Here is a 25,878-nt window from a genome sequence, read left to right as displayed (position 1 = left end):
AAACATTTTAATATATTTTCTTTACAGTTTACGGCTTCAAGTATAACTTTTGACAATATGCAAAACGACTTGTTCTATTTTGTTCATTGCGTTTTAGCTTTAAACAACAAGAACGCCCAACTGTAATACACTTGCATCTAGCCTATTCATAAAATGCACATTTATTCGGGTATAGAAAGATTGTAAATAATGTGTTCAATTAAGAATATTGCTCTCTTTGCTTTAAATAATAAGAACGCCAAACCGTAATACAGGATCAGATTCGTTATTATTTTCAAAATCGCATATTTACATTTATGATATGACATAGAATCGGCAATGGGGTTTTCTTTACAAATTATATACAATGCTTTAACAATCTTATGGAAGAAAATTCGTGTGTTGTGTCACACATTATAAGTTGTAGTAGGTCATAAGATAGCGAAACAAACCTACGTTGATGCCTATGGCCGTTCGTGTTATGGACCTTTCTATCGCCTAACCCTCGTTAAATACCATTACATAGTGACATCGATCTATTTATGGTCATATTCCCGGATAATAAAAGTGACGTCATGACAGGCCTTCACCTTACTATTGGTTGATTATTTATAGATAATAGGGAAGTTTTTAGGTTTCTTTTTCCGAGAAAAGGTATGGTTATGTGGGTTGATATCAGACTCACGCGAAACAGGATGCGTGTAAGGCTGTTGTGAATTTAGCACACTTTCTAAAATGGCATTGTGTATTGCATAGCTTTCTGCCGTGGGAGCCGTGCCAATTAACACGTATCAGAGGGGTACACAAAGTCCGCAGTCTAGACTACCAGTTGTCCGACTTCCATTGTTTGTGGAAGCCGCGGTGGCTGAGCGGTCTAGGCGTCTGACTTTGTGTGTTGGCGATTAGGTGCCTGAATCTGAGAGTGTGGGTTTGAATCTCGGATGGGACTCAACCCAAAAAGTACTAGAATCTGTGCTTTACTAAGAAAGTGTAATCCCAAATATAACATATCTTACATTTGACCACTTTTTAAAATGACATTGTGTATTTCAAAGGTGGAAGTGGGTTTCCATCAAGGTGAAACCTTCGTCGCACTAAGATAACACAAATTGAATACTTTTGAAGATAGAGAGAGTTGTTTGCTATAGAGGTTCACCGAGGATTTAAACGAATAAGAAATATTACAAAGTAACGTTAGTACACTCCTTCAGACATTTTTGCTGACCATTTTATGTGCGTGCTCCCAGCAGAATCTCTTTCTGTGGACTTTTTGTAGCGTTAATTCCTTCTGTTAGTTATCATGACAATTTGGGACGTAACTGCCAAAGAGTTCGCTACTTTAATATTATGGGAAGAAACATAAAACAAGGTTATTTTGGAAAGTGGGATCTCTGGGCGCGCGCGCATGTGTGTGTGTGTGTCTGTGTGTGTGTGTGTGTGCGTGCGCGCAGGAATGAGTTCAAACTTCAGTCAGTATATGGCATGTCATTGATTTATCACAAATCCTTTGAAGGGATATTATTAAAATATATCACAGCATTACCATTATCATTTTGCATCGAGATATGACATACATTTACTACATATAAACGGTACTCACGACGCAGTACTATACAGGTTTTTGTTTGTAGTTGAATATTAATGATGACGGTGTAGATGGTGCTTTTACTTCAGACATTAAAAGCACACATTTGATTTTGTGGTTCAAATACTGTGTTTATTACATTAATAGGACATGTAATGACCGAGTGCTAAATGTACTATTTATGATCAGGTGAGAAAAAAAGACTGGGGACCAAAGCCAGGTCAGTTTATTAAAGCATTAGCAACATTTACATGAACAGTGAATAGTACATGATCTCCAGTCGAGATGAGTCAACAAATATACTATTTCGGAAGACATTTCTTCAGATTCAGTATTTTCTTCCTTTCAAAGGATTCGCCAATCCTGAAATCTATAAGTTCACCATCTGTGAGCTGAAACAATAGATCCCCATCAATACGATGTTCCTGGAATAGTGGGGTGTGTTTTGCTAGGTTCTTCTCTCGCAGAAGACCAACAATGTCTTCTTCAGTGACGTCAGAAAGCTCTGAAAATGTATCCACATGTGTAAATTTATTTCCTAATTGAGACCATATTAACCAACACAATGTTTGCTTACGTCGAAGTTTTATTGTTGGTGTCAAGGTTTGTTTCGATAGTTTTATTAATCTGCATGTACATATACATGATCTTTTTTTAGTTTCAATATAAAAGTGTGCATAATTTGCGATTGTAAAACGTTCGAGTCTTTAGTATGATACACACATAGTTCATAATCAGTTGGCACCTAATGCAGTATTGATCATGGAAGAAAAAAATATATAGAATTGATTTTTTCTAGACAAAGTGGAATATAGTTCCACGTCGACTATTGACAAATATATGCCAAGGAATCAACCTAAATGCTTGACAGTCACCCCTGAACTTCCGCTCACATTATTGTGAAATGTCTTTTCAGCTGAAAGAATATTGGGTGTTTTACAAACAAAGCAAATACAGCCACGAAACACATTTTTAATGTTTGCTACAATTATTGAAATGATGTAAAAAAAAATTTCAGGCATGACAGATATGCATGGTGGACATTTTGTAAGACGTGATGTCTGTGCTGTTTCGTCACATACGTAGAAGTGAGTGAGTGAATTTTGTTTTACGCCGCGCCGCTTCGGCGTGACGAGCGAACGCTTTAACCACTAGGCTACGCCACCGCCTACATTACATACAAAATAGATCGCCTTTAACAAACAAAATAGTTACCATGGTGCTGTGGGGCATGATAGGTGTTGCCCATTCCCCCTTCAATCTGCCCCGCCACATAGCTGTTGGTGGCCTGCCCGCCAGTCATCCCGATTATACGCTGAGGTTCCCCCTTTTTCTCCATCTTGTATTTCCAACTGAAGAACAGAAGAACTCTTCTATAGTATCTACTACTACAATGTAACCAGCAGCAATTGACACACCTTCTGTTCACTGTACTATGATAATTACAAGACTGACATAACCTGGTATTCTTGTCTAGTGTGTTTGTTGACGATGTATTCCTATGACAACAATGGGAAAGTCCAGATCAGTGCTATTAATACATCGGAAAAAACCAATGACGTCATTCCCTGGGAATTCATAAAACCCCTGAAGCTTGAAGAACCAGGATGAACACGAGAATTATGTATGTTACACCAGAAATCAACCCTTAAGCGTTCACGTTTGAATATCTGTGTAATGCAAGCGTTAGATCTGATTCAGTTTACCTAGGTTAACTTATGGATACATACAAGCTGTATGTGTGTGTGTGTATGGGGGCTGTCAGTTAAACGGGACAAAGCAAGGGATTGAATGTCATCGCTGTGCTGAATGGCTGTGGTTAGGCTACCCATTACACACGCGGTTGGGTGGTGAACGGGTACGACTCGGGGTCTGCCTCTAGAACGCCTGACCTCAATTGAGCGTCCTGTATTGTGTATTGTTAACCCCCATTCCAATCTCGCCCCGTCATGCAACGTAAGTGTTCAGGATAGTCGATGTCAACCCTGTAAAAAGTTATCAAATCCACGCATGTGCTATGTCCTTTTCAGTTGTTTACAGTATGTATGCCTGTCCCCAACACGTCAAAGTTTACAGTCTACGTACGACATATAGAACTGTCTTTAGACGCCATTGTCACACGGGGTCAACGATACGTTGTGTGGATACTCACCTCAGGAGACCGCCGCAAAGGCTGATATGTATCTACAAAACACAATGACATTATCCTATCTGCTGTCTGGAAAATATACCAAGGGGTCAAAGACGTTTGATAACAACGAACACAACAACTGTGTTATAGGCAAACAGTGTTTATACCTCACAGACACACGACAGTCGAAGTTTTTGTGTACATCATAGCACAAATATGTGGTAAGGGACCGTTCGTAATTTATGGCTACAGTGGGTGATGATGATTTTAAGGGGCGTGGGGGGGATGTTCACACATTTTGTTCTAGGGAGGTAGGGTGGTCAGCAATTTTGTACATATACTAGCGGGGGTCCGCAATTTTGTACATAAACATATTACAATATCAGGCTTAAAAAATATAAGAAGGGGAAGGGGGGATTGATTTGGTACATGACATGCAGGGGAGTCACTTACTTTGTATATAAAGTTTAGGGGGGTAATTCACATTGTACATGATTCTCCTTTAAAAAATAGCATCACCCCTCTCCCTCCACCCCCAACCCCAACCCCACCCCCATCAGTTATGAACGGTCCCTAACTGAAGTTTCATTTAACCCTTTCCTACTGCGATTTCAGTCTTGAAACACGTGCCCCTGCATGTATATTAATAGCTAGACAAGCAGCTATATATAATAGTCATTTGTCAAGTAGGGCAATAGCCAACTAGCGTGGATGTCTGAGTGTACTTGAGTAAGGCGACACATATTGTCACAACAACGGAGCATGCCTGAGTTATACACAAGAGCTGTAGCATGCATTGAGTATACAGACCGACCAGTAGTGATCAAACAGTTTACTTCAACTCACATTCGGCTTAATCTAACCCCATGGTGTTTCCTGTATACTCCAGCTGATCTTTACGGCGAAATCACACGATCACCGCGCCTTACCGGGCTTTGAACTAGGTCAACCATCGAGTCCTTCGGCGTATACATTTGCCACCAGTGTATGTGTATATGTAAACTGCCGGCCAATAATAAATATATGATGTGAACTAGCTACCGTATTTGCATTATATTTTGAATTACAAAATTTAGATAAACAGCGATATGTGATGAAATGCACCGTTATGAGCATGCCTGCATAGGACACGTAATATCAAGTGTTTTACAGTGATATATCTCCGCTCTAGCGGGCACTTGGTATTCAGTTGCTTTGATCGCTGATCTAAAAAGAGGTCAGTGGATTTCATTCAGATCAACACTGAGTTTTGCAACGATGTAGTTTCATTCGTGTTAATGTGACTAAGCAACATGGCGCTAATGGGATGTCATAATGAAACATATTTGTTATAGATGCGGCGTGGCCAGTGGGACGGAATGAACCTAGTAATGAATATCCTGACTTGAGTCTATATGTTCAAGGAATATGTCAACTTTTCTACAATCAATATTTTCTTCCTGAGTCCCCTTTACATACAAAAGCAGACACCCAGGATAGTGCTTGGTCCAAATCAGATGAGAAAGAAAGGCAACACTAGAATAAACAAGGTAGATAATACCTCAGCATAAAGTACAAGGTTATTGCTATGGACAGTTCATGTGCAAATCCTGATGAGGTTCATATTCGAGGTAAGGTATTATGGACTCTAATAGGCAGGTTTTTTTTCAGTTTTATTACTGACTTAGACACTCATTCACACACAGTTTCACTCACATTCTCCTGTTAACATAACCATATTTAATATAGACACTTCTGAATATAAATTTAAGCAATCAAGAATTGGTGTACTCATTAAATCATGATCACTGAGCTTCGGCGTATCTACATTAGCATATCTACATCTCATGATACATGATAATGATATGAACTGTGGACGCTTTACATGCTTTGCAAATAATGGTAGTAGTGTTGTAGATTATGTGTTATGCTTAGAAAAAACATTTTTGTTGTTTGATAATTTTGATGTTATTTACAACGAGGTAGAAAGCACCCATATGCCCTTGGCCTATTCATTGAGACTGTCAAAGCCTCTTGGAGATGTAAACATTGCTCGGGGAGAACTGCAACCACGCTCAAGATATTCATGGAACCATAAGCAACAGGGATTATACTTAGACAATTGGAAACACCAAAGTACAACGCTTCTTTTGGATACCTTCAAACACCATATAAACTGTAATAACACTCATAACGCTTCTTTATGTTTTCAGGAAGTGATTCAACATTGTGCGTACCCGTTTAAGAGGCCGGGTAACGGTATTTCTACCCAGCCTGCTGTCAGTAGGGACAATAACAACAGCTGGTATGACAACGAGTGCCGTGCTGCACGTGCAGCAGCGAGACGATCACTTCGTGAACTACGTAACTCTAACACTGAAATGAACAGACATAAATACCGTGAATCATTTAAGTTATATCAGGAAACGTGTAAGCAGAAGTCAGCGAATGTGTTTAGACACTTTGTACAAACTTTGAATGATGCCTTAACCTCCAAAGACAGTAAACTGTTCTGGTCACATTTTAAGTCCTATAATTTCAAGCGTAATAGTATTTCACCCTCAGGCTGGACTGAACATTTTTATTCTTTATTTTAAGGAACGAACATGGCAGATTGTGAAAAAGAATTTTATGCTTCTGTGTTTGAATTTATCGATTCTATTGATGATGAACTCATGGACAGTACAGTTGATAATGACTATCTGGATAAGGACATTGCGTTTGAAGAAATCGTTACAGCTATAAATGATATGCAGCTAGGGAAATCCCCAGGGCTTAGTGGAATACCCCTGGAGTTTTACAAATATGCTCCACCTGAGTGTTATGAAATGCTAAGACTGTTGTTTAATTCAATTCTACAGACAGGTGTTTACCCTACGGAGTGGACGTTGGGAGTTATACTTCCTATATATAAGAAGGGTGATCCCAATGAGCCGGGATTACACTCCTTGAGGTGTCAGGAAAGATATTTTCTAAAATTATTTGCAATAGGTTAACACTTTGGGCCACTCAAGAAAATATTTTAGCTCCGGAGCAGGCTGGATTCAGAAAAGGTTTTCAAACTACAGATAATATTTTCATTTTAAATACTGTAATAAACAAATACTTGTCATTGTATAAGAGCAGACTATACTGTGCTTTTATAGATTTAAAATCTGCGTTTGACTCGGTTACACATACTGGTCTTTTGTACAAATTATGGATTGGTAATATTAAGGGTCGTATTTTCAAATTTATAAGAAATATGTATGCTAATATAAAATCTTGTGTCCTTGTTGGGAATGGTTGTACTGAGTTCTTTGATTGCAACTTTGGAGTCCGGCAAGGTTGTCAGTTGTCTCCCTTTTTGTTTTCGTTTTTTATAAATGATATGGCCGAGTTTTTAGGACAGGACAATCAATGGTCTATTAGTATCGGTATGCTGCAAGTGTTTATGCTTCTGTTCGCAGATGATATAGTGATGATGGATAGTACAGTTATAGGTCTTCAAAAGAGATTAGATAAGTTGTCAAATTATTGTGACAAGTGGCAGCTATTGGTTAATATAGACAAAAGTAAAGTCATTGTGTTCAGAAAAAAAGGAAGACTTAAGCTTTATGAAAAATTTTCTTTCAGTGGTCGAACCCTAGACATTGTCCCTACTTATAAATACCTCGGAGTGCATTTCGCAAGTTCTGGGTCGTGGTACGTTGCTCAGAAAACATTAGCTCTCCAAGCCACCAAGGTTATTCAGTGTTTGAAGTCTAAAGTAAATAACTACCGTAACTTACCAATTCATATGCTATGCCACATATTTGATGCCAAAATCATGCCAGTTCTTATCTATGGTTGCGAGGTGTGGGGTTTTCACTCAATACCCGATGTGGAAAGAGTTCATGATCGTTTCTGTAAGGACATGCTATTTTACATAGATCAGTACCAAATATTGTGGCACGTGGTGAACTAGGACGGCATTCAATTAAAGTCAATTGTTACATAAGGATTGTAAAGTTTTGGGTAAGACTGTTGTATCAAGAAGATAATGTTATTCTAAAGAAAGCATATTCTTACCAGTTGTCTCTAGCAAACAAGGGCTTGAGTTGTTGGGCATTAGAAGTCAAATCATTATTGTTTCACTATGGATTCGGGGAAGTGTGGATAAATCAGGATGTAGGCATTATAAACCATTTTATTTCGTGTTTCAAACAAAGATGTATAGATATCGATAAACAACGTTGGTTCTGAGCCCTCCGTAAGTATAATAAACTTACTCTGTACCGTTCTATAAAACATGACGCAAATTTTGAACTTTACCTCTCGTGTTTACCAGTGAAAGTTTACTGTATTGCCCTTTCATCACTCCGCTGCTCCAGTCATATATTATTAATTGAACAAGGTAGGAAACTAGGTTTAGCTAGGGAAGAAAGGTTATGTCCTTTGTGTGTGGTTAGAAATATTGAATCAGAATATCACTTTTGTTTAGTATGCCCATTTTATGATGGATTGAGACGAGCTATTATTCCTGCTTATTATCATACATTCCCTTCGGAAAACAAATTTAAACAGTTGATAGCAAGTAAAAATGTCCATGTGTTATCATTGCTTGCAAAGTATGTATTCTTAGCGTTCAAACTACGAGCACGTTTCCTGTCATTGCATGAATGATATATATATATGCGTATATGTGTATGTATGTATGTATATGTATGTATATATATATATGTATATGTGTGTATGTGTGTATATGTATGTGTCGCAGGCGCTTGGTGGTGTAATACACTGTATCTTCTGTATGTATAATGGGCCAGTGGCCCCCCATACTGTCAATAAACTCTCTCTCTCTCTATCTCATGATACAGCATCCACTTGGAAAAGAACATAGCTTGTTGACTTTTGATATAAGTAATATTTCTCTCAATGATGTGGCTGTTGTGGGCATAATGTTTAAAGTGATTGCAATTTAGGGTTGTCAGCATATACATTTCCTTTCGTGGAAGGGCAAATTTCAATTCTAATTCAATTTAGTATGAAACACGAGTTCTGATTGGTCAATGCTATAAATTTCCGACCGTATAACAGCATATTGAAAACCCTTTCACCAAAACCTTTAAATGTATCCCTACACAATTGGTGTAACGCTGTTTTCAGGGCATTATCATTTGCAGAAGCCCTAGATATGTTAACTCCCCTATTCCGCTAAAATAGATGGAACTTGTGTCGAAAAAGACAAAACAGTATCATAAATCTAATTGTAAGTTTACTTCAAACAACTCGCAACGGGCGGTTGACCCAACACTGTTTGATCATGTAACAAGATTATGGAGCGTGACGTCACCCGTTGTGACGTCATTTACAAACACACCTGATAATGGTCATTATTGTCAGATTAATCAGTGTGCGCATAATACACGTGTTTAAGTTTGAAAAGTGAACTACTTTTTCTGGCGAGGAGTGATATGATTAACCTTTGACCTAGAGGAACTTTGACCTGGTTTAAATATTGAATTTCTTTCACGAAAAAACAGCGTAAAAAGAGTTGAATTAGAATGGGGATAACTCGCCGATATAACTAAATTTGCGCCTATATAACCAACGGGATACGTCCCCAATTCGTCAAACACAGTACAGTTATCCCCTAAATAACAGATATGTTGGCACTTTTCATAAGCCAGGCTTAATGGTGATTGCCAGAAGCATTGAACTTTACATTCCCAAAATCAATTGGTTATTGATCCACCTTCACACTGATAAAATAAACATAAATTACTATCAGTTATGCTGATTTTATATAAAAAATGAGTTAGGCGTTAAAATCCAGTGAATAATTCTGAACTGAAACCATCTCAATTTAGTATCTAAAGTAGTCTTAAGTGATTTTACAAATATATTTCACCACTTTAATTTAGAACACATTCCTCCCACATATGTGTAAATGTAAGGTGAGTACCACATGCATGATATTAACACTTTGTACATTTCTTAACTGATAGCAGTTTCCTGACAACTGGATGATAATCCATCCAGAAGGGCAAAAGATGCGGGTTTACACATTTTCAACTTACCCTGGTATTTCTTTGTAGCCTGATTTATCCCTTGATAGGTTGACATCACGTTCTAAAGTGTATTCGAATTGTTCAAGTGACACGTAGTTTCCTTCAGGATTTATAAATAATTCAACATAATCTCTTTACTAATGGTGATGTATTTGCTGTAAGTGTCAGGTTCCGTTATAATGCCATCACATAATTCAGGCCTTTATTTTCCTTGAGAACTTATCAAAGGCAAATCCTTCCAAAGAATCCAACCTAAATACATTGTTGACTTTTGTAATGCTTTAGCTGGAAAAGCATTGCTAAATTTGCCAAAAACGACAAAAGTGAGGATTCATTTACGTCAAACAGTTTTCTTATCAAACGTAGCTTCAATGATTTTACACAGGAAACAACCTCAACCATACCAAGCCCAACCTGCTTCACAAGCTCACATACAAGAGTTAATCTTATCTGGTTTCCCAGTCAAAAACATTAAATAACATGACCAGGGTTAGGGAGTGTCAGAAAAAGATAATTTAATTTGTAAACGAGTAAAGCCTTGGTAATAGCAATTCCGACAAGGGGAGTAATGATTCTTTTCATCTGTCTGTTTACCGTATATAAAACACACCCACAACTGGAAGCCTACGTCATAACGGATGAACAAAAACTAATGGGGTGTTCGTTAATCTAAGTCATATTCTTGTGTATGGAAATATATAGCGACATCAAAATAGTGGCAGTTACATATACGTAGTGTTTACTGTGTTAGCAGATGTGTATAATATTAATGATCCATGAATGAACCACCCATCCGCTGACCGCCGCGAGGCGATAGTATAGTATGGGAGCGTATCAGTGTACTGTGAAACATTTACATCTTCTACGTAGACTATAGATACACCTGCGTCCTCAATAATCCCACCAACGAATATAGAGCTTTCACCTACGTGGAAGATACGATCATCTCCACACGTCCTATTCTCAACATGGTCCAATGATATTCGGTTGTGAAGTTGGACGCCAGGCCGAAACAGTTTAAACAAAACGTAAATGGTTGGCAGCATGTTTGTGGTATATTTCCAACTAAACCTTTCTGTATTTTCATTGTGAACATCAATAACATATCCGCATAAGTGCAATCAAGCTATTTCCGAATGAAATACATTTGAAAAACCCAAAATATTCCATGCCCACTGAGGTCATTATGTATGAATATCAATACCTAAAAAGTCGTTGGAATCACACCGACCTGATAAGATAAGAAGATCTATATAAACAGCTGTTAATGGACTTTGGTACCATTTACATGTTCAGCTGAACCTGCTGCTTTGGTTGTGAGGGAATTCTTTTACTATATTTTCTGCGTAGCCGGGATCGCCGTGCCTTGTATTGCTCAGCCAACTAAGGCAGACTTATTGATAACAGCTGAACTTTCATTGTATGATGTTCGCGACCTGCAGGTCCCCAAAACAAAGCATGCGTTCCCACCATTCCAATGGGACGAAGAGCAGGGCATATGGCCGAGTGACGTCAAGATGAATTTCCATGGTGACCCTGATTATGCGCTTTTCAGACAAATTTTCGGCATCTTCGACAATAATATGTTCGCGACAACATACATCACCGCATGTTTGGCTGAGGCGAGACGATCTTTGGACAAGCCGTGGTATAATAACACGGCTGATATGCTGACGAATGGTATCAATGCCATCAAACGTCATCATGATTTGAATGTGAACTATTCCAATTCTTTAATGACCTTCTGGCCTCAGACGTACAACGACGACACCAAGGCTTATAACAGCTACCCTGTGAACCTCAATGACTCTATCAAGTTGACAGAGAACTTGCCTCTAAATGCAACCTACGCTTTCCTCGAAAGACTTGGACTCAAGAATGTGGACGAAATCGTCCACGAGCTCATGAGTATAAGGTACATGTTTTATGTATAGAAAACAGCTTCTAATACTTCACTCATGTGTGATATATGCATCGCGTTGAGACGTAAATATTGTTCACCATTACATGTAAATGTCGGTCAGTAAATAATTCATTTCAGTATCTGTAAGTTGGAGTTTTAATCTGGATAGTCATATACCATTGTCCGATTACTGCTTTGCTGGAGGTTCCTCATCTGATACCCGTGGAGGTCCGGGTTAGAATATTGATCTTCAGTAACCCATGCTTGTCGTAAGAAGCGACTACCGGGATCGGATGGTCAGGCTCGCTGACTTGGTTGACACATGTAATCGGTTCCCAATTGCGCAGATCGATGCTCATGTTGTTTATCACTGGAGTGTCTGGTCCAAACTCGATTATTTACAGACCGCCGCTATATAGCTGGAATACTACTGAGTGCGGCGTAAAACTAAACTCACTCACTACTCATCTGAATTCAAATCTAAACTTATCAATCTGTTCAGTCTGTTTACAACCCGGATCAGTTGGACGTGGTTTTAGGACAAACTATTGGAAGAATGCTAAAGTTCTTGGTAGCAGTGTGTACATGTACAGAACATACCATCTCCGCATCAAACATAGGTGATGACCAGCAAACACTGAATCCACCTTAAGAATATTGTAATCTATTCATATCGTGAAAAAGAAAAAGTGTGTTAATAACAGTTTGTTCTTATGAATGTTTCAATCCTTCGAAAGAGGCGTCTACACGCTGGCGTTCCACATTCCTCCGGATTTCGATGACACATTCCTCAACATCGGCCTGGGTTCGATCCTTGCCGAAATGCCACAAGAGTATCCTGAGGCATTCAAGCTATGGTTGTCCCACAACACCAACCTCACCTCCGTGTTCGACGCTCTCAAGTACTACGCCTACAGGTAAGAGACTGGTGAAACTCAGTTACGGTAAAATGCATGATAAACATATGTATACGTGTATTGATAGTTAAACGCATTGTCATGCATGCTTGCCGCGACGCAAACTAAAATGTCCACTTGTAAATACGTATATTATCTAGTGATCAATATCTTATATACCCATTAATCCAAACTCAATAAATACTGAAATGAATTCTTATTCATTTCTGCAAAATATAATGTATTTCGGTGAAGATGTCAAGTTTTATATTGATTTTAGCAATATCTCTGACAAATGACAGCAACAAAATCGGCGGATTGTAAAATTGTAGAATTCTATCAAAGATAAAAATATTCATGACGGTAATCATTCTGCAAATTGGCTAGATCAGCGACAATATTATTTACTTATAGTCTAACCTGTAACTGTGTCAATGGACGGTCACTTTGACGTGTAGAAATACTTACTGATGTCTAAACCGAGGCTTGATCAATGCCTTCAAAATAGGGCTTATTCCAAACAGGTTCTATTCCAAACAGTGATTCTTATCGGAATCTAACAATCAGCTCGACCAAATCTCTTAAGATGGCTCTTTGGAATGCTCAATCCGCTCGAAATAAAACAATTGAAATTGCTGATACAATCACGGATGATAATTTAGACATTATTTTCATCACTGAATCATGGTTTTCGGAAAATGGTGACGAAGCCAAAATCGCAGAAATTACTCCCAGTTCTTATTCCTTTATTCAGAAATCTAGAGCAACTTGCGGCGGCGGCGTGGCAATAGTCCACAGAGATGCATTGACAGTTCAAGTTTTGAATCAGAATGAAGTATACAAATCCTTTGAACATTTGGATATTCTCATAACAAGTTTCTCAACCTCGCTCAGAGTAATCTGCCTTTACCGACCTCCTCCATCTCGGAAAAACAAACTAACTCTCAGTGACTTTCACGAGGATCTATCCACACTCTTTTCCAAATGTGACAAACTTAAAACCATGTTTATCGGTGACTTCAATATTAACATTGCTGAAAATTCAAAGTCAGAGGTAAACAAAGTCGTCCGACTCCTGAAACAACATTCACTCAGACAGCATATCACTGATCCAACCCATAAGTCAGGACATATACTTGACTGGATTGTCACCCCTGAGTCGGATACCTCAGTAAATGCAGTCACAGTGGAAGACAGACAGATGTCAGACCACTACTTCGTAAGAGTAGAAGTAAACATGGAACGTCCTCCAAATCAGACCAAGACAATAACCTGTCGAAACATCAAGGGCATGGACAGGGACGCATTCCAAACCGATTTGCGTAATGCAGTTGTCATCGATTCCTCTAACGTCAACATTTTGAGTGAACATTTCATAACTGGCCTTAAATCGGTTTTAGATAAACATGCACCATGCATAGAAAAGAATGTAATTTTAAGACCAAGAAGTCCCTGGTACAATGAAGAAGTCAAAAAAGTCCAAGTCAGAGCGACGCCAAACTGAAAGACGGTGGAGGAAGTCTGGTCTCGAAATCCACAGACAAATCTTCAAGCAAGCACGAAATAAAACAGCCTACCTGATGAAACAAGCCAAACGTAAATACTCAAAAAGACAAAATTAAAGAACATAGCGGAAACAGCAGAAATCTGCATACTTTCTTGAAGTCTCTCCAGGGAACTCATAAAATCACCAGATTGCCAGATCATCAACATGAAGCTGATCTAGCCAACAAGTTCAACATATTCTTCCTTGAGAAAATCAGTTCTATTCGAGAAAAGTTAACGAAATGTTCTACGGATTCATTGGAAACAAAACAATTCAATGGACATCATCTCTCATGCTTTGAACCATTCTCAGAATCAGCGGTTGAACTAATCATCAAATCTGCAAAGAAAACTACATGCCCTCTGGATCCACTGCCTTGTAAACTTCTCCTAGAAAACATGGATGTCTTGCTACCTGTCATCACCCAGATTGTCAATGTTAGCTTACAGTCTGGCATATTTCCAGAGGTTTTCAAAGAAGCAGTTGTCAGACCATCACTTAAGAAGGATAACCTTGATACTAATGTACTGAAAAATTTCCGACCTGTCTCCAACCTTAACTTCATCTCTAAGTTGATTGAAAGAGCAGTTTACATCAGACTGTCATCACACCTGACTCAGAATCGACTATTTGACAAGTTCCAATCCGCCTACCGGCCCAGACACAGCACAGAAACAGTTCTCCTGAGGGTGCTCAATGACCTCAGATGCTCAGTAGACAGTGGCAATGTTGGATCACTTGTATTGCTAGACTTGAGTGCAGCATTCGACACGATTGATCACAGCATCCTCCTCAAGCTTCTTGAACACCAAATGGGCATCACCAGTTTGGCATTGGGATGGTTTTCATCATATCTGACAGGACGCACTCAAAGAGTCTTGATAAAGCAGTCTTCATCCACAACAGCAGATCTCACATGTGGAGTTCCGCAGGGATCTGTTCTGGGGCCCATCCTCTTCCTCCTTTACATGACATCCTTGACCGACATTTCCGACAAGTATGACACTCCTCATCATTCGTTTGCTGACGATACTCAGCTGGTAGACTCTTTTGCTCTGGATCAGATTCAACATTCCCTAGAGAAGACAGCTATCTGCACGAAGTCCATCAAATCTTGGATGTCATCTATGATGCTCAAAATGAACGATGATAAGACAGAAGCTATGCTTGTCGGCAATAAACATCGTCTGAACAAAATCACGACTGAGAAAATCACAATAGCTGATGCAGAAATTACTCTAGCTTCATCCGTGAAAGATCTTGGAGTGTTCATAGACCAGGACCTATCACTTGATGCTCAGATCAACCATATTTCAAGAATCTGCTTCTTCCACCTGAGAGCTATCAGTAACATTCGTCATAATTTAACAACAGATGCAGCCCATACTCTCGTCAGGTCCCTCGTTCTATCTAGACTAGACTATTCAAACAGCATTCTGTTTGGACTCAGCTCTGCACACTTGACAAAACTCCCAGAAAGTCCAAAACGTTGCAGCCCGCATTGTATCCCTAACATCTAAAAGATCTCACATAACCCCTGTCCTAAAGTCTCTTCACTGGTTGCCCATCCAAGCCAGAATCGAATTCAAGATCTTGACCATTGTGTTCCAATGTCTACATGACCTAGCGCCTCAGTACCTCTCTGAACTCATCTCAGTGTACACACCGCCGCGACAGCTGAGATCACACCAACAGTTCCTCCTAACAACACCCCCTGTCAATCTCAAGAACTATGGTCACAGATCATTCAGCTATGCTGCTCCTTCACTGTGGAACAGTCTTCCCATAACCATCAAAACAGCAAAATCTCTTGACTTATTCAAATCTTCATTGAAGACCCATCTTTTCAGGAAATATTACGAATGACTTGCACAATTCCTGCAGTTGTTTTTTAGCTGTACACACGGGGCGCCTTGAGCATACACTAGTGTGTGGAAACGGCGCCATACAAATGGACATTATTATTATTATTAACCTAATCCTGTTTACTTTGCTCGAAGACCGTTTTCCGGAAACCAGCGTGTCAACACTATAGACCCCAGGAGCTACTACTTCCTCAGGGCGTGGTTAGAGCAGGAGAAGGCTGCCGGACGTGATGTCGCTCTTGTGCCAACGTGGGTGAGTATGTACCCATGGGACGTTCTCTCGCTTGATAACAACTGTCATCATTTTAGTGACTTGACACGTCACAGAACTGGCTCCTTGGTTTTTGGTAGGATTAAAACAAGGATCGGGGTCATCAATTTATCAACTGGCTGACTGAGTTTTGGTTTTACGCTGCTTTTAGCAATATTCCAGCAACATCACGGCAGGGGACACCAGAAAAGGGCTTCACATATAGTACCCATGTGGGGATTCGAACCCGGGTCTTCGACGTGACGAGCCAACGCTTTAACCACTTGGCTACCCCACCGCCCCTCAATTTATCAAAGCAATTGCTTTCTTGTATAGGCAACGGTGGACTGAAACTTGTGTTGGCATCCATATAAAATAGTGACTTTAGCAGTAGTAGGACGTCTCATATAGACACGAAACCACAAGCCATATTCAAACTGCAAATTAAATGTTGTTTAATGCGTCACCACAACCAGCGGTACAATATGATAATTTAGACGGTTATTTTTAGCTATTAATCAATGCTCAAGAAAACAATTCTGGTTGAAAATACTTGGCCTGCTATGTTACAGATTGCCACGCAGTATGCGAAATAGTCACTGACCCGCTAGCCCGTGGCTAGTAAAATTCCAGTTGGGGCCAGTAAATCTCTTGCCTGACTGGCTAGTGAATTTTCATGGGGTCATTTAGAAAATATGTCACTCTCTCCGACTTGTTAAGGTATAATATAGTTATAAATCATGAAAGTTTATGGCCTCATAAACATATGTTCATCATATTGGCAACTTAATGATATCAACCGTGTCTACATTCAAATATTGGGCTAGTGAAGTATTTTGTGGGCTTGTCCGACTGGCTAGCATAATTTGGAAACTATTTCGCACACTGTTGCCACGTACCTTATACAATATGATGATGCTGTATCTCATGCATCTAAATGTGGGCTTATCATAAATGTCGTTACCATATATTACGCAAAGTATAATGATCTACTGAAAGCTGTTTATCGATGTGAACCTGAGAAAGGCCAAAACATCACAATGTAAATAAAGTTCACGTACATTAATGATTGTACTGGGCAGGCATAACAATATGCAAGTAGGAGTACCCAATTTAATCTAAAACAGTGAATGATAGATATATGACTATTCAGTATGTACTAAATATAACAACGGATAGCATAAATATATGCCTCAACCAACGCATTTTGTTCAAATGGAAACATGTTTTCTTTGATAATACAGTCAATACAAATATTGCCCGAAGGTAGACTTCCCCATCGTAGCTTGAAATGTACACGACCAGGGAGATCGCTTCATATGTTTCATATTTAGATGTATCAGACTGTCAAATGCGCTCTACAAGGCCGTGGGACAAGGGTGAGGTGAGGTGAAATTGGATTTTACGTCGTACTTGAGAATATTTCGCTCATATGACGACGTGCATGCCTGTGTATGTGCGGCTGCTTGTACTAGCCCAGACTGAAGCTGGTTTTATAGTGCTATCCCACTGAGATACCATGCCGCAGTGAAGCATGAATACCCCACTTAGACACATTATACTGACTCCGAGCCGACCAGTGCTTGTTGTACCCATTAATGCCAAGCGCCAGGCAGGGACCAACAAGTACCATATTTTAACGTCTTTTTGGTATGACGCGGTCGGGTATCGAACCCGCGACCTTCCGCTCTCCGGGCGGACGCTCTAACCACTACACCACGGAGGCGGTCGTGGGACAAAGGGGTGAAGTTAACAATGTATACGTAATGGTGAACTTTCGGATTCCTCTATCAATACTCCACCAGCTTTATCCTTTAGCGTTTACGAATGTTCACAAAGTTTGAGGTACAATCATTATCCTTATGTCAAGCATCGCATGTCTCTTTTGTAACCGACAGGATCGCCCGTTCATTGCATAATAGTAATTCAGGCACATGCTCCTGAAGTAGTCGACACGTGAAGGTCCGGGTTAGAATTGGTCTTCAGTAACCCATGCTTGTCGTAAGAGGCGACTGACTGGATCGGGTGGTCAGGCTTGCTGGCTTGGTTGACACATGTCATCGTATCCCAATTGCATATATCGATGCTAATGCTGTTGTTCACTGGATTGTCTGGTCCAGACTCATTATTTACAGGCCGCCTTACAGCTGGAATATTGTTGAGTGCGGCGTAAAAATTAAACTCACGCACTCACTCCCGAAGTAGTCGGAACTGTACAATCTCCTCTACTTTCTACAGATATGTCTGTTGCACGTGGAAAGGATTTAGTCGCTTATATTTTATTATCATTTACGCAAAACATATCAGTGACTGAAAGTGTCTCCAACATTATATTTAAACAGTCATCACATTGTGACGGGAGAACCTCGAGGCTGACTTCCTACAATTCCCGTTTCTCACTGATAGGATATTTACAAACTGGGAGTACATCCATACATCCAGAACAAACAACTGTTGGTCAGGTGGTAAATGCATTCAGATATTTGAAAAGTATTTGACGATTCTGTTTCCTTCTTCAACAAGTAACGCAGTAGTTACGTCTATACCTGTACAGGTGCAGGACACTGACGAGGTACGCACCTGGTACGACAAGGGAGTCATGATGCCGTTCAACGTCAACAACATTGACGTCACTGTGTGTGCCAACTTCCTATTTGGCGTCACGAATGGAATCATTAATGGCCTCTTCGAACCATCGATATTAGATGACCCTGACATAATGGTAATGTGTTTTCAATGGTTGTGAAAAATTGATTCTTTTATTCTTACAGGACACACACCTCGCACGTCTGCAGCGTAACACGCCACACTGTATTGCAACTAGTTACATATACTATTGGATTAATGGACCAGTGCAAATGACGTGATTGTACAATGTATTTTTATTTCAGCCAATGTCCTTATGATTATGGAAAGGACATCATCGCATATATTTACGTATATCGCAATATGATGTTTCGTAGTATGACAATAACTTCCAACCTGACTGGGGAACAAATTCTAAATCATAAGTGCTCAAAATTATTCCCTTTACCCCAATTAGGAAGGTGGCCTTGAACCTCACCTCTAGAAATATTTCTGCTTGACAATTTAGCCTTGGCAATATCATGTCGCCTATCATATTGTCAATATTTTCAAAATACATGAAAATATATTTCCTACAGAATCTTATGTTGCAACAACCTGCATCCATGATTTGTGCCTACTGTGCCTTCACACGTACACACACGAGATACTTTGTGGTCACGATGACGAAGAAATGGTCGTTAACAAGTTTCAGATTCTAATTAAATGTACTCCCGATAGTATGTTCAGAGGAAACTTTTACATCCATCTTGACATGCTGTATCAACCAAGCATACAGAGTTCATTGCGAGAATTTCAGATATGAAATATTTAAGATATGTTACAAATGACCCTCGTTTGCATTTTTGTGGAATGGGGAATGTTTAACTCGTCCCTAGAGCGGCTCCTTGTATGTCGCTCGTCATTGAGTTATGAGGTTTAACATTGTGGAAGCGTTTAAGTAGTTTGTTCACACAAACGCCCTACTTTCTATTTCAGAACATCTACAACGACACCGCCAGGATGATCGCTTTCCAAGTCCAGACCAACTTCTCTGACCGAGCAGACCTGGCGTTGACGTACTACCCCTCTGTCATTGAGTTCTACTGGTTTGTGGCCAGGACGTACAACAAACTCCAGGAAACCCTGGACAGGACGGGATCTCTGCCTCATAAGGTGTTGTCAGTGGCTGTCAAAACGTTACTTAAGCCATTCACTTCCAAATCTCTGTATGCCTCACTGAAATAATAACAATCAAACGTGGTAAGCTTAAACGTTATATATCCTTGGTGCTCACTCTCATCCGTGAACTATTGTACTATTTGTTCGTGTATGGCATCTGAAATGGTAATAGTTGTATGGCATGGTTAAAGGTCACATGCAACCAAAAAATCAAACATAATTAAAACACAATTATCACTTATTCGTGACACATAATATACATTGCTGGTTATGAAAAAACATATAAACAAAATTATAAGCGTACAATCGCAAATCAAAAGTGCAATATTGTGTACTTCGGTTTACTTCCCAGGAAACGAAGCAGCCGGGATACCGAACCCAGTCAGAGCGGGTGGGTGTGCACTCAAGTGTAACGGCTGGGCCATTTGCGTATGCCCTCGCGGCTTATTGCGTGTGTATATATAGAGATGTTGGGTTTTGTAAATACATGCTCATTTTTTGTGTATAACATTTTGCAATCAACAGACATCATAACATGTCAAGTGTTCAACTATCACACCTGCCTGTCTGTGTAATCACATAATGTGACTGAGACCGAACTCGGGCCATAAATCAATGCATTTTGTTTATGGCGTATAGCCTGATTGGTGTTAAGTTCAAATTGCATGTGGTCAGTGATAGCAGCTGTGTATTGAATATTGTCATTAGCAGACAGGCAGACAGACACACAGGTGTCAATAAAACAAGACATTGAGTTTTGTCTGTGACAACGACATATCTATATCACAGTTAGAAATTGTGTCAACGCTAAATAATGACATTGCTTTTAAGTATCGAACTGAGAAAGTGACTCGGTAAGAAGAACGTGTGGTGAAATAGACAAATGAAATTATATAAACAGTTAAATCGGTAATCTACTGGTATAACATATAAACAGCTCGCGCCTGTGAGATATCAACAAAACATTAGAAAAATAGCTCACACCAAAGCCTTCACCGAGTATTCACCGGACAACCCGCTTCCAAGCTGCGCGAACTTATTTCACTGCGCACGTGCTATGAGCGCAGCCCAGCTGTTGAAACCCGTTTTCCCCAGAAAAGTCGGAGGAAAATTAGTGAAACGTTTGAACTCCGATTTCGCGCGGTTTATTTCATCGCGTTATTTTTCAACTTTGTAAGTTGAATTTGCATTTTTGACGATTTGTTTCGGTAAGTCCATACCGAAAGGTATCAGAATCTGCAAAGTTGTGTTTTACGTTGCATGTGACCTTTAAGATAAAAGTTCGGTACCTAACTGATGATCAGAACATGTTTAGGATATGTATATATATATGTGCGTGTGTGTGCGTGTGTGTGCGTGCGTGTGCGTGCGTGTGTGTGTGCGTGCGTGTGTGTGTGTGTGTGTGTGTGTGTGTGTGCGTGCGTTTGTTACATACTTTATTGATATCCAAGTGAATACAGGAAGAGCAATCGCCACATCCACTTCTTCAACTAAATTGTGTATTACGTTGCAGGGCATGAACCAGGTTCTGGCGGACTTTAAGGACGTGTTGAGAAGGTACGGAAGTCCCCGGCTCCTAGCCCTGGGAACACCGTCCTCGATGTATAACCTATCCACTCTATACTTCGACGACTTCCTCGGTGATGCGGATACAGACTACGACAACAAACCTGACGTACGTTTTGGTCATATGTGGGAACATTTGTTGCGATTGGCGGTGTTATGACTCTGACGTCATTTACATAACCGTTTGTTCTCAAGAAGACTTTGTGGAACATCTCCATCGTAATTCCTCTCTTGGTATAGAAACACAGTTTTATTTGAAGGCATCATGATCCTGGTAAACAGGAAATATGGGAATTCTAATCTCACACTAACTTTCCTGGTGACACTAACGTTAGTGTGCCAAAGTCCCTATCACCTTGGAACAAACAACATAGAGTCATGACCACAGCACTGGCACGACTTGAGGAGCACTGGCTTGGTGCCTCCATTCTTTGGTAATTGATTAATCTTCACTGTACCATTTATTATTTTCTTTCTTTATGAAACTTTATCCCACAATGAATTTATTTTGAGAGTACGATAGAGGGTTTGTATTTAGGCTTGGGAAGAGCAAACATACGTTTTTGACCCATAGGGATTAATGTTGTGTAAACAAACAGATTTTAAAACAGTTTGTTGACTGCTAACCCTACAGTAAATCTCCTTTGTCGATGCATACTATCTATCATACTGTTTTCATGTTACAATTGAGAATTTATATTGATGTTGGCGAAGGGAAAGCATACGTTGAGAGAGAAACTGAGAACTTGATTGCTAACCTCATCCCTTTTGGCTGAAACCCATGCATCATGTTGTATAATATTTGATATACTGTAGCCAGATCCTGAAGATCGTATATTCACCACGTCGATGGCCTTGACAGCTCTGCTGACCATCTGGACGACGCAAGACCAGCACACAGGGAACATGATCTGGGATCCAGGTAGAGCTTGATATGTCACATGAGGGACTCATGAGATGGTTTGGCCGCCATTGCGATCAATTCAAAAATAGCACAGTATTTAACATTGTCATCCATTGTCATCCATTGTCACTTACATGAGAATAACGCGTAAATATGATCTTGGCATGACACGGCAAAACAGTTCCTACGTTAGGCTTTAGAGTGATACACTTATTGAATATTTGGCATTCAAACTTTAGAACGCTTGTCGTAATATTATTGACCAACGGATGCTAAAGTTTGTTTTAAACAGTCAATAGAACACTCGAGACTTCAAATGTTGGTTCATGTACAGACACTGGAACACGGACCATCATACTATCGTCGCTTCCATGTCTATGTCCCAGATACTCCTGTGGATGTCAAGAGGGCTGCCAACCTGACGGTCACGTGGATGTACTACAACATCAACGGGATGCAACCTCTGTTGCCATGGAACGCTGTATTCTCGGGATCATTCAAAGGCTCTACAGTCAGTAAACAATTTGGTATTTTTTACAGCTGCGGCCTCACCATATGTCAATCTGTATTTCTTATTTCGTTTGGTGGCAGGCATCAAGTAACTGCGCACACAAAGTGGCCATTAGAATTGTTATTGGATCTGACATTTATAACACTTTCTAAAGAATGGGACACTTCAAGGTATCAAAAATTACAGTCGATACCTCTCAGGGGGCGCTTGGGATCTGCAGATTTGTTTATACAGACTAGTTTTACTAATGAGACAAAAGCTACTTTATAGATACACTTTTGAATCAAATAATTACTAAAAGGTTTAAGTATTGGGTGTGAAACCAACATGAAAATATGATGTAATTTACACTGTATTTCAAAATTAACTACTTTCAAAGCTCAGTTCAAATCGATACAAAGTCATCACTGTGGCCGTACAGAATCAAAGATAATATAATACAAGAGCAGTGATTGTAGAAATACAGATATAATCAACTTGCAACCAGGCCAAGGTAGGGTTGGATCATCACACACTATGTCCTGTGTTCTGGTGACTTGCGATGAAGTGTAAGTTGAGAGGCAGGAGTTAATTCCCTTTATATACCGGACAAAGTTATGCTATCAATTTCCACGCTAAGGCAGACAGTTCAGGAATAAGCTTATTACAGCTCCTTCCTGATCATTCTCTCTAAATCGAGAACATGTTTAAATACAGCCCATAACTGCCCCTTACTGAATCAGTAACGATGTATAGCGATGTAAATCCACATATTGTATTGGTATTGTCTTGCCTTTGTCTTCCGCAAATCATTTAACCATGTATCCCTACCATGTTCAAGTGATCGGATAGTATAACGGTGAACACGTTTCTGCCTTCATTCCAGACATTGGTTGAAAGTCTGAAGCTCACTTCCGGTGTGCTGCAGCGATATTGATGGAACATTGCTGGTTTAAAACCGAGTCCTCACCATTCAACCTGCATCATTTTGTCTTTTATCCCGAAAACTGCAAGTGAGATGCGTTCCGTTAATCAATCATCTGTATAGTCGATGCCTTGGGATAGTTTAAGTAAAAGCCTGAATGTCTCTTTGTTTACGTTTCACTAAAAAACGCACAAGGTAATTAACGTTTGCCCGTAAATAATCGAGTCCACGAAGTTTATCGATGTTAAGTTATTTCAATATATGAATCCGAATTGATTTGCTTAATGGATGGATAAACACGCACCTATATGTATGCACACTATCTGGGGGATTACGATAAAATGAATGTATAATGTGTAACACTCACCAGTACAACACTCTTTTGAGGATTATGGTGTAACGATCAACATATCCCTTTCCACAGTCATACAATACATCTGCTTACAGCACTGTTTACTGTGCGATGACGACTATATAACCTGTCTTAATGAACCAGTGATGATGGCGGGTGTTCACCATACTGTGACCATATCCTGCTCCAACGTTAGCCGCCTACCTCAAATAGTCATGCGTTTCGTACAGGAAATTTGGGGAATATCACCTGACCTTCATTGAAACTGATGAAACGCTTTTATTATTATCAACGTTGCTTGGAGTGAATGAGTATTCCTTACAGAATAATTGTCATTGTTAAAGAGAAGACTTTGCACTTCATTTGATTAAGATAGATACATTATGTTTACAACAGAGAGTGTTCCGAGTTTGACAGGTATAGAATTATTAATAATTTATTTACGAATGAATACCCTTTCGTAAATGGCCATTTCACGGAAGCCATTTTCTACCGCCTAGGGTTTCTCACAATGGGTGTAGTTATTGTCAAATAGTCTTTAGTGCAGAGTATGATTACACATGTTTGTACATGGTTGGTTTAATGTTGGAGATAAGACCAGGCAGATGATGCGTTTAATTTCTTCTGGGACTTCTGTTGGGATATTTGAGCCGATGTTACATTAGGTTTTGGAACTGTGGCGAATCATGGATAGATTACCACTGAAACATTATGCTATATTCCATGACAGATTATAAGCAATGTGAATCAATTCATGTCAGTGTAACGAGAGAATGAGGTGAAAGGAAAGGTTCTCAACAGAACAAAAGTGTCAGAATGAGGAATATAAGTCGACACAGTGAAACGATCGTGACACAAGTAAAGAGATCATAGTCAACTGTGGATTCAGATGACCAAGCAAAAATCAAAGGACTTTACACAAGTTAAGAAAGAAACATATACCCCACAGTGTGACCAGTACACTGTCCTGGTTAGCGTATCTGTGTCCAAATGAGCTACGTGACAACAGAACATGTCAGCAGGCCAGGTGTTCTCTGGCCTATAATGTGTTGGCATAGTCCCCAGAACGCTATCGCGGACAACTATCACCTGTGGTTCACGGAACGCTAGTATAGTGACAACCATATAGATAGTAGCTCTGTAGTTGCTGGTTTCTACAAAACCCATCAGACTTTCTGAGGTGAACAATGTGTACTGATGTACCATGGTCTTCACTTATACATCAGCAGGTATATAATTGTTCGACATGTTCAGTATAATTATCGTCCCATGTAAATATCGTCGAATTGTTTCGAATATTTTTAGGTCTCACTGCTTCTCTTACCATTTTGTTGAGATGTGTTCAATTCCCCACATTCTTTAAATGTGTTGCGAAGCGGCCGTAAAAGCACTTTAGGTTTCCGCATTCGTTCATTCTCTATGCTGTAGGCATGTTTACAGAGTTGCATCCCTTAGTTTTCAGGGCTCTGCCGTATGGATTTGAAATACTGCTTTCTTCCGATACCATCCAGTGGTATGCTGTGATCATTAGTTCAATAAAATGTCAAACTATTACGACCTGTGGCACCTTGAACTTGTGTCAAATATTCTGAAAGAGGTACATAGTTTTTAATGCATTGGCAGTTTGCCAATGCTTGTCGTTATGTACGCAATGTGTATATGTGCAAGTATTTTGTCCATGAAGTGCGTTTAAGATTTCCTTAAAAGATATGAAGTGTTTACGTCCAG

At 39.7% G+C, this 25,878-nt stretch overlaps 2 protein-coding genes and 1 long non-coding RNA gene across 14 annotated transcripts in view; 2 read left to right on the top strand and 1 right to left on the bottom strand.

Annotated features, from left to right (window-relative positions):
* The window catches only part of LOC124267646, a 70,383-nt gene extending 50,308 nt beyond the window's left edge, over positions 1 to 20,075 (top strand). The window contains exons 2-6 of the mRNA XM_046702620.1: positions 11,461 to 11,621; positions 12,347 to 12,526; positions 16,052 to 16,169; positions 18,721 to 18,888; positions 19,731 to 20,075. Coding sequence (XP_046558576.1) covers positions 11,611 to 11,621; positions 12,347 to 12,526; positions 16,052 to 16,169; positions 18,721 to 18,888; positions 19,731 to 19,979 — 726 coding nt within the window. The 5' untranslated portion in view covers positions 11,461 to 11,610 and the 3' untranslated portion in view covers positions 19,980 to 20,075. The remainder of the gene's footprint in view (positions 1 to 11,460; positions 11,622 to 12,346; positions 12,527 to 16,051; positions 16,170 to 18,720; positions 18,889 to 19,730) is intronic.
* Positions 1 to 25,878, top strand: part of LOC124267650 — a 148,995-nt gene that overhangs the window by 51,239 nt on the left and 71,878 nt on the right. The window lies entirely within an intron of this gene.
* Positions 1 to 25,878, bottom strand: part of LOC124267644 (caspase-8-like) — a 148,230-nt gene that overhangs the window by 60,056 nt on the left and 62,296 nt on the right. For 6 of the 10 annotated variants that reach the window (XM_046702612.1, XM_046702608.1, XM_046702615.1 and 3 more), the window contains one exon: positions 1,983 to 2,069. The exons of 3 other annotated variants lie outside the window; for them this stretch is intronic. The gene's annotated coding sequence lies outside the window, so the exon portion shown is untranslated. Of the gene's footprint in view, positions 1 to 435; positions 522 to 1,982; positions 2,070 to 25,878 lie in introns of those variants that run through there. One more of the 10 variants, XM_046702610.1, reaches the window with a different exon arrangement.

This window comes from Haliotis rubra, unplaced genomic scaffold (assembly GCF_003918875.1).
Source record: "Haliotis rubra isolate DU_JTF1 unplaced genomic scaffold, ASM391887v1 Scf1328, whole genome shotgun sequence".
Classification (NCBI taxonomy): domain Eukaryota; kingdom Metazoa; phylum Mollusca; class Gastropoda; order Lepetellida; family Haliotidae; genus Haliotis; species Haliotis rubra.
Note: the sequence above shows the minus strand (reverse complement) of the source record. Positions and strands in the feature narration are given on the sequence as shown.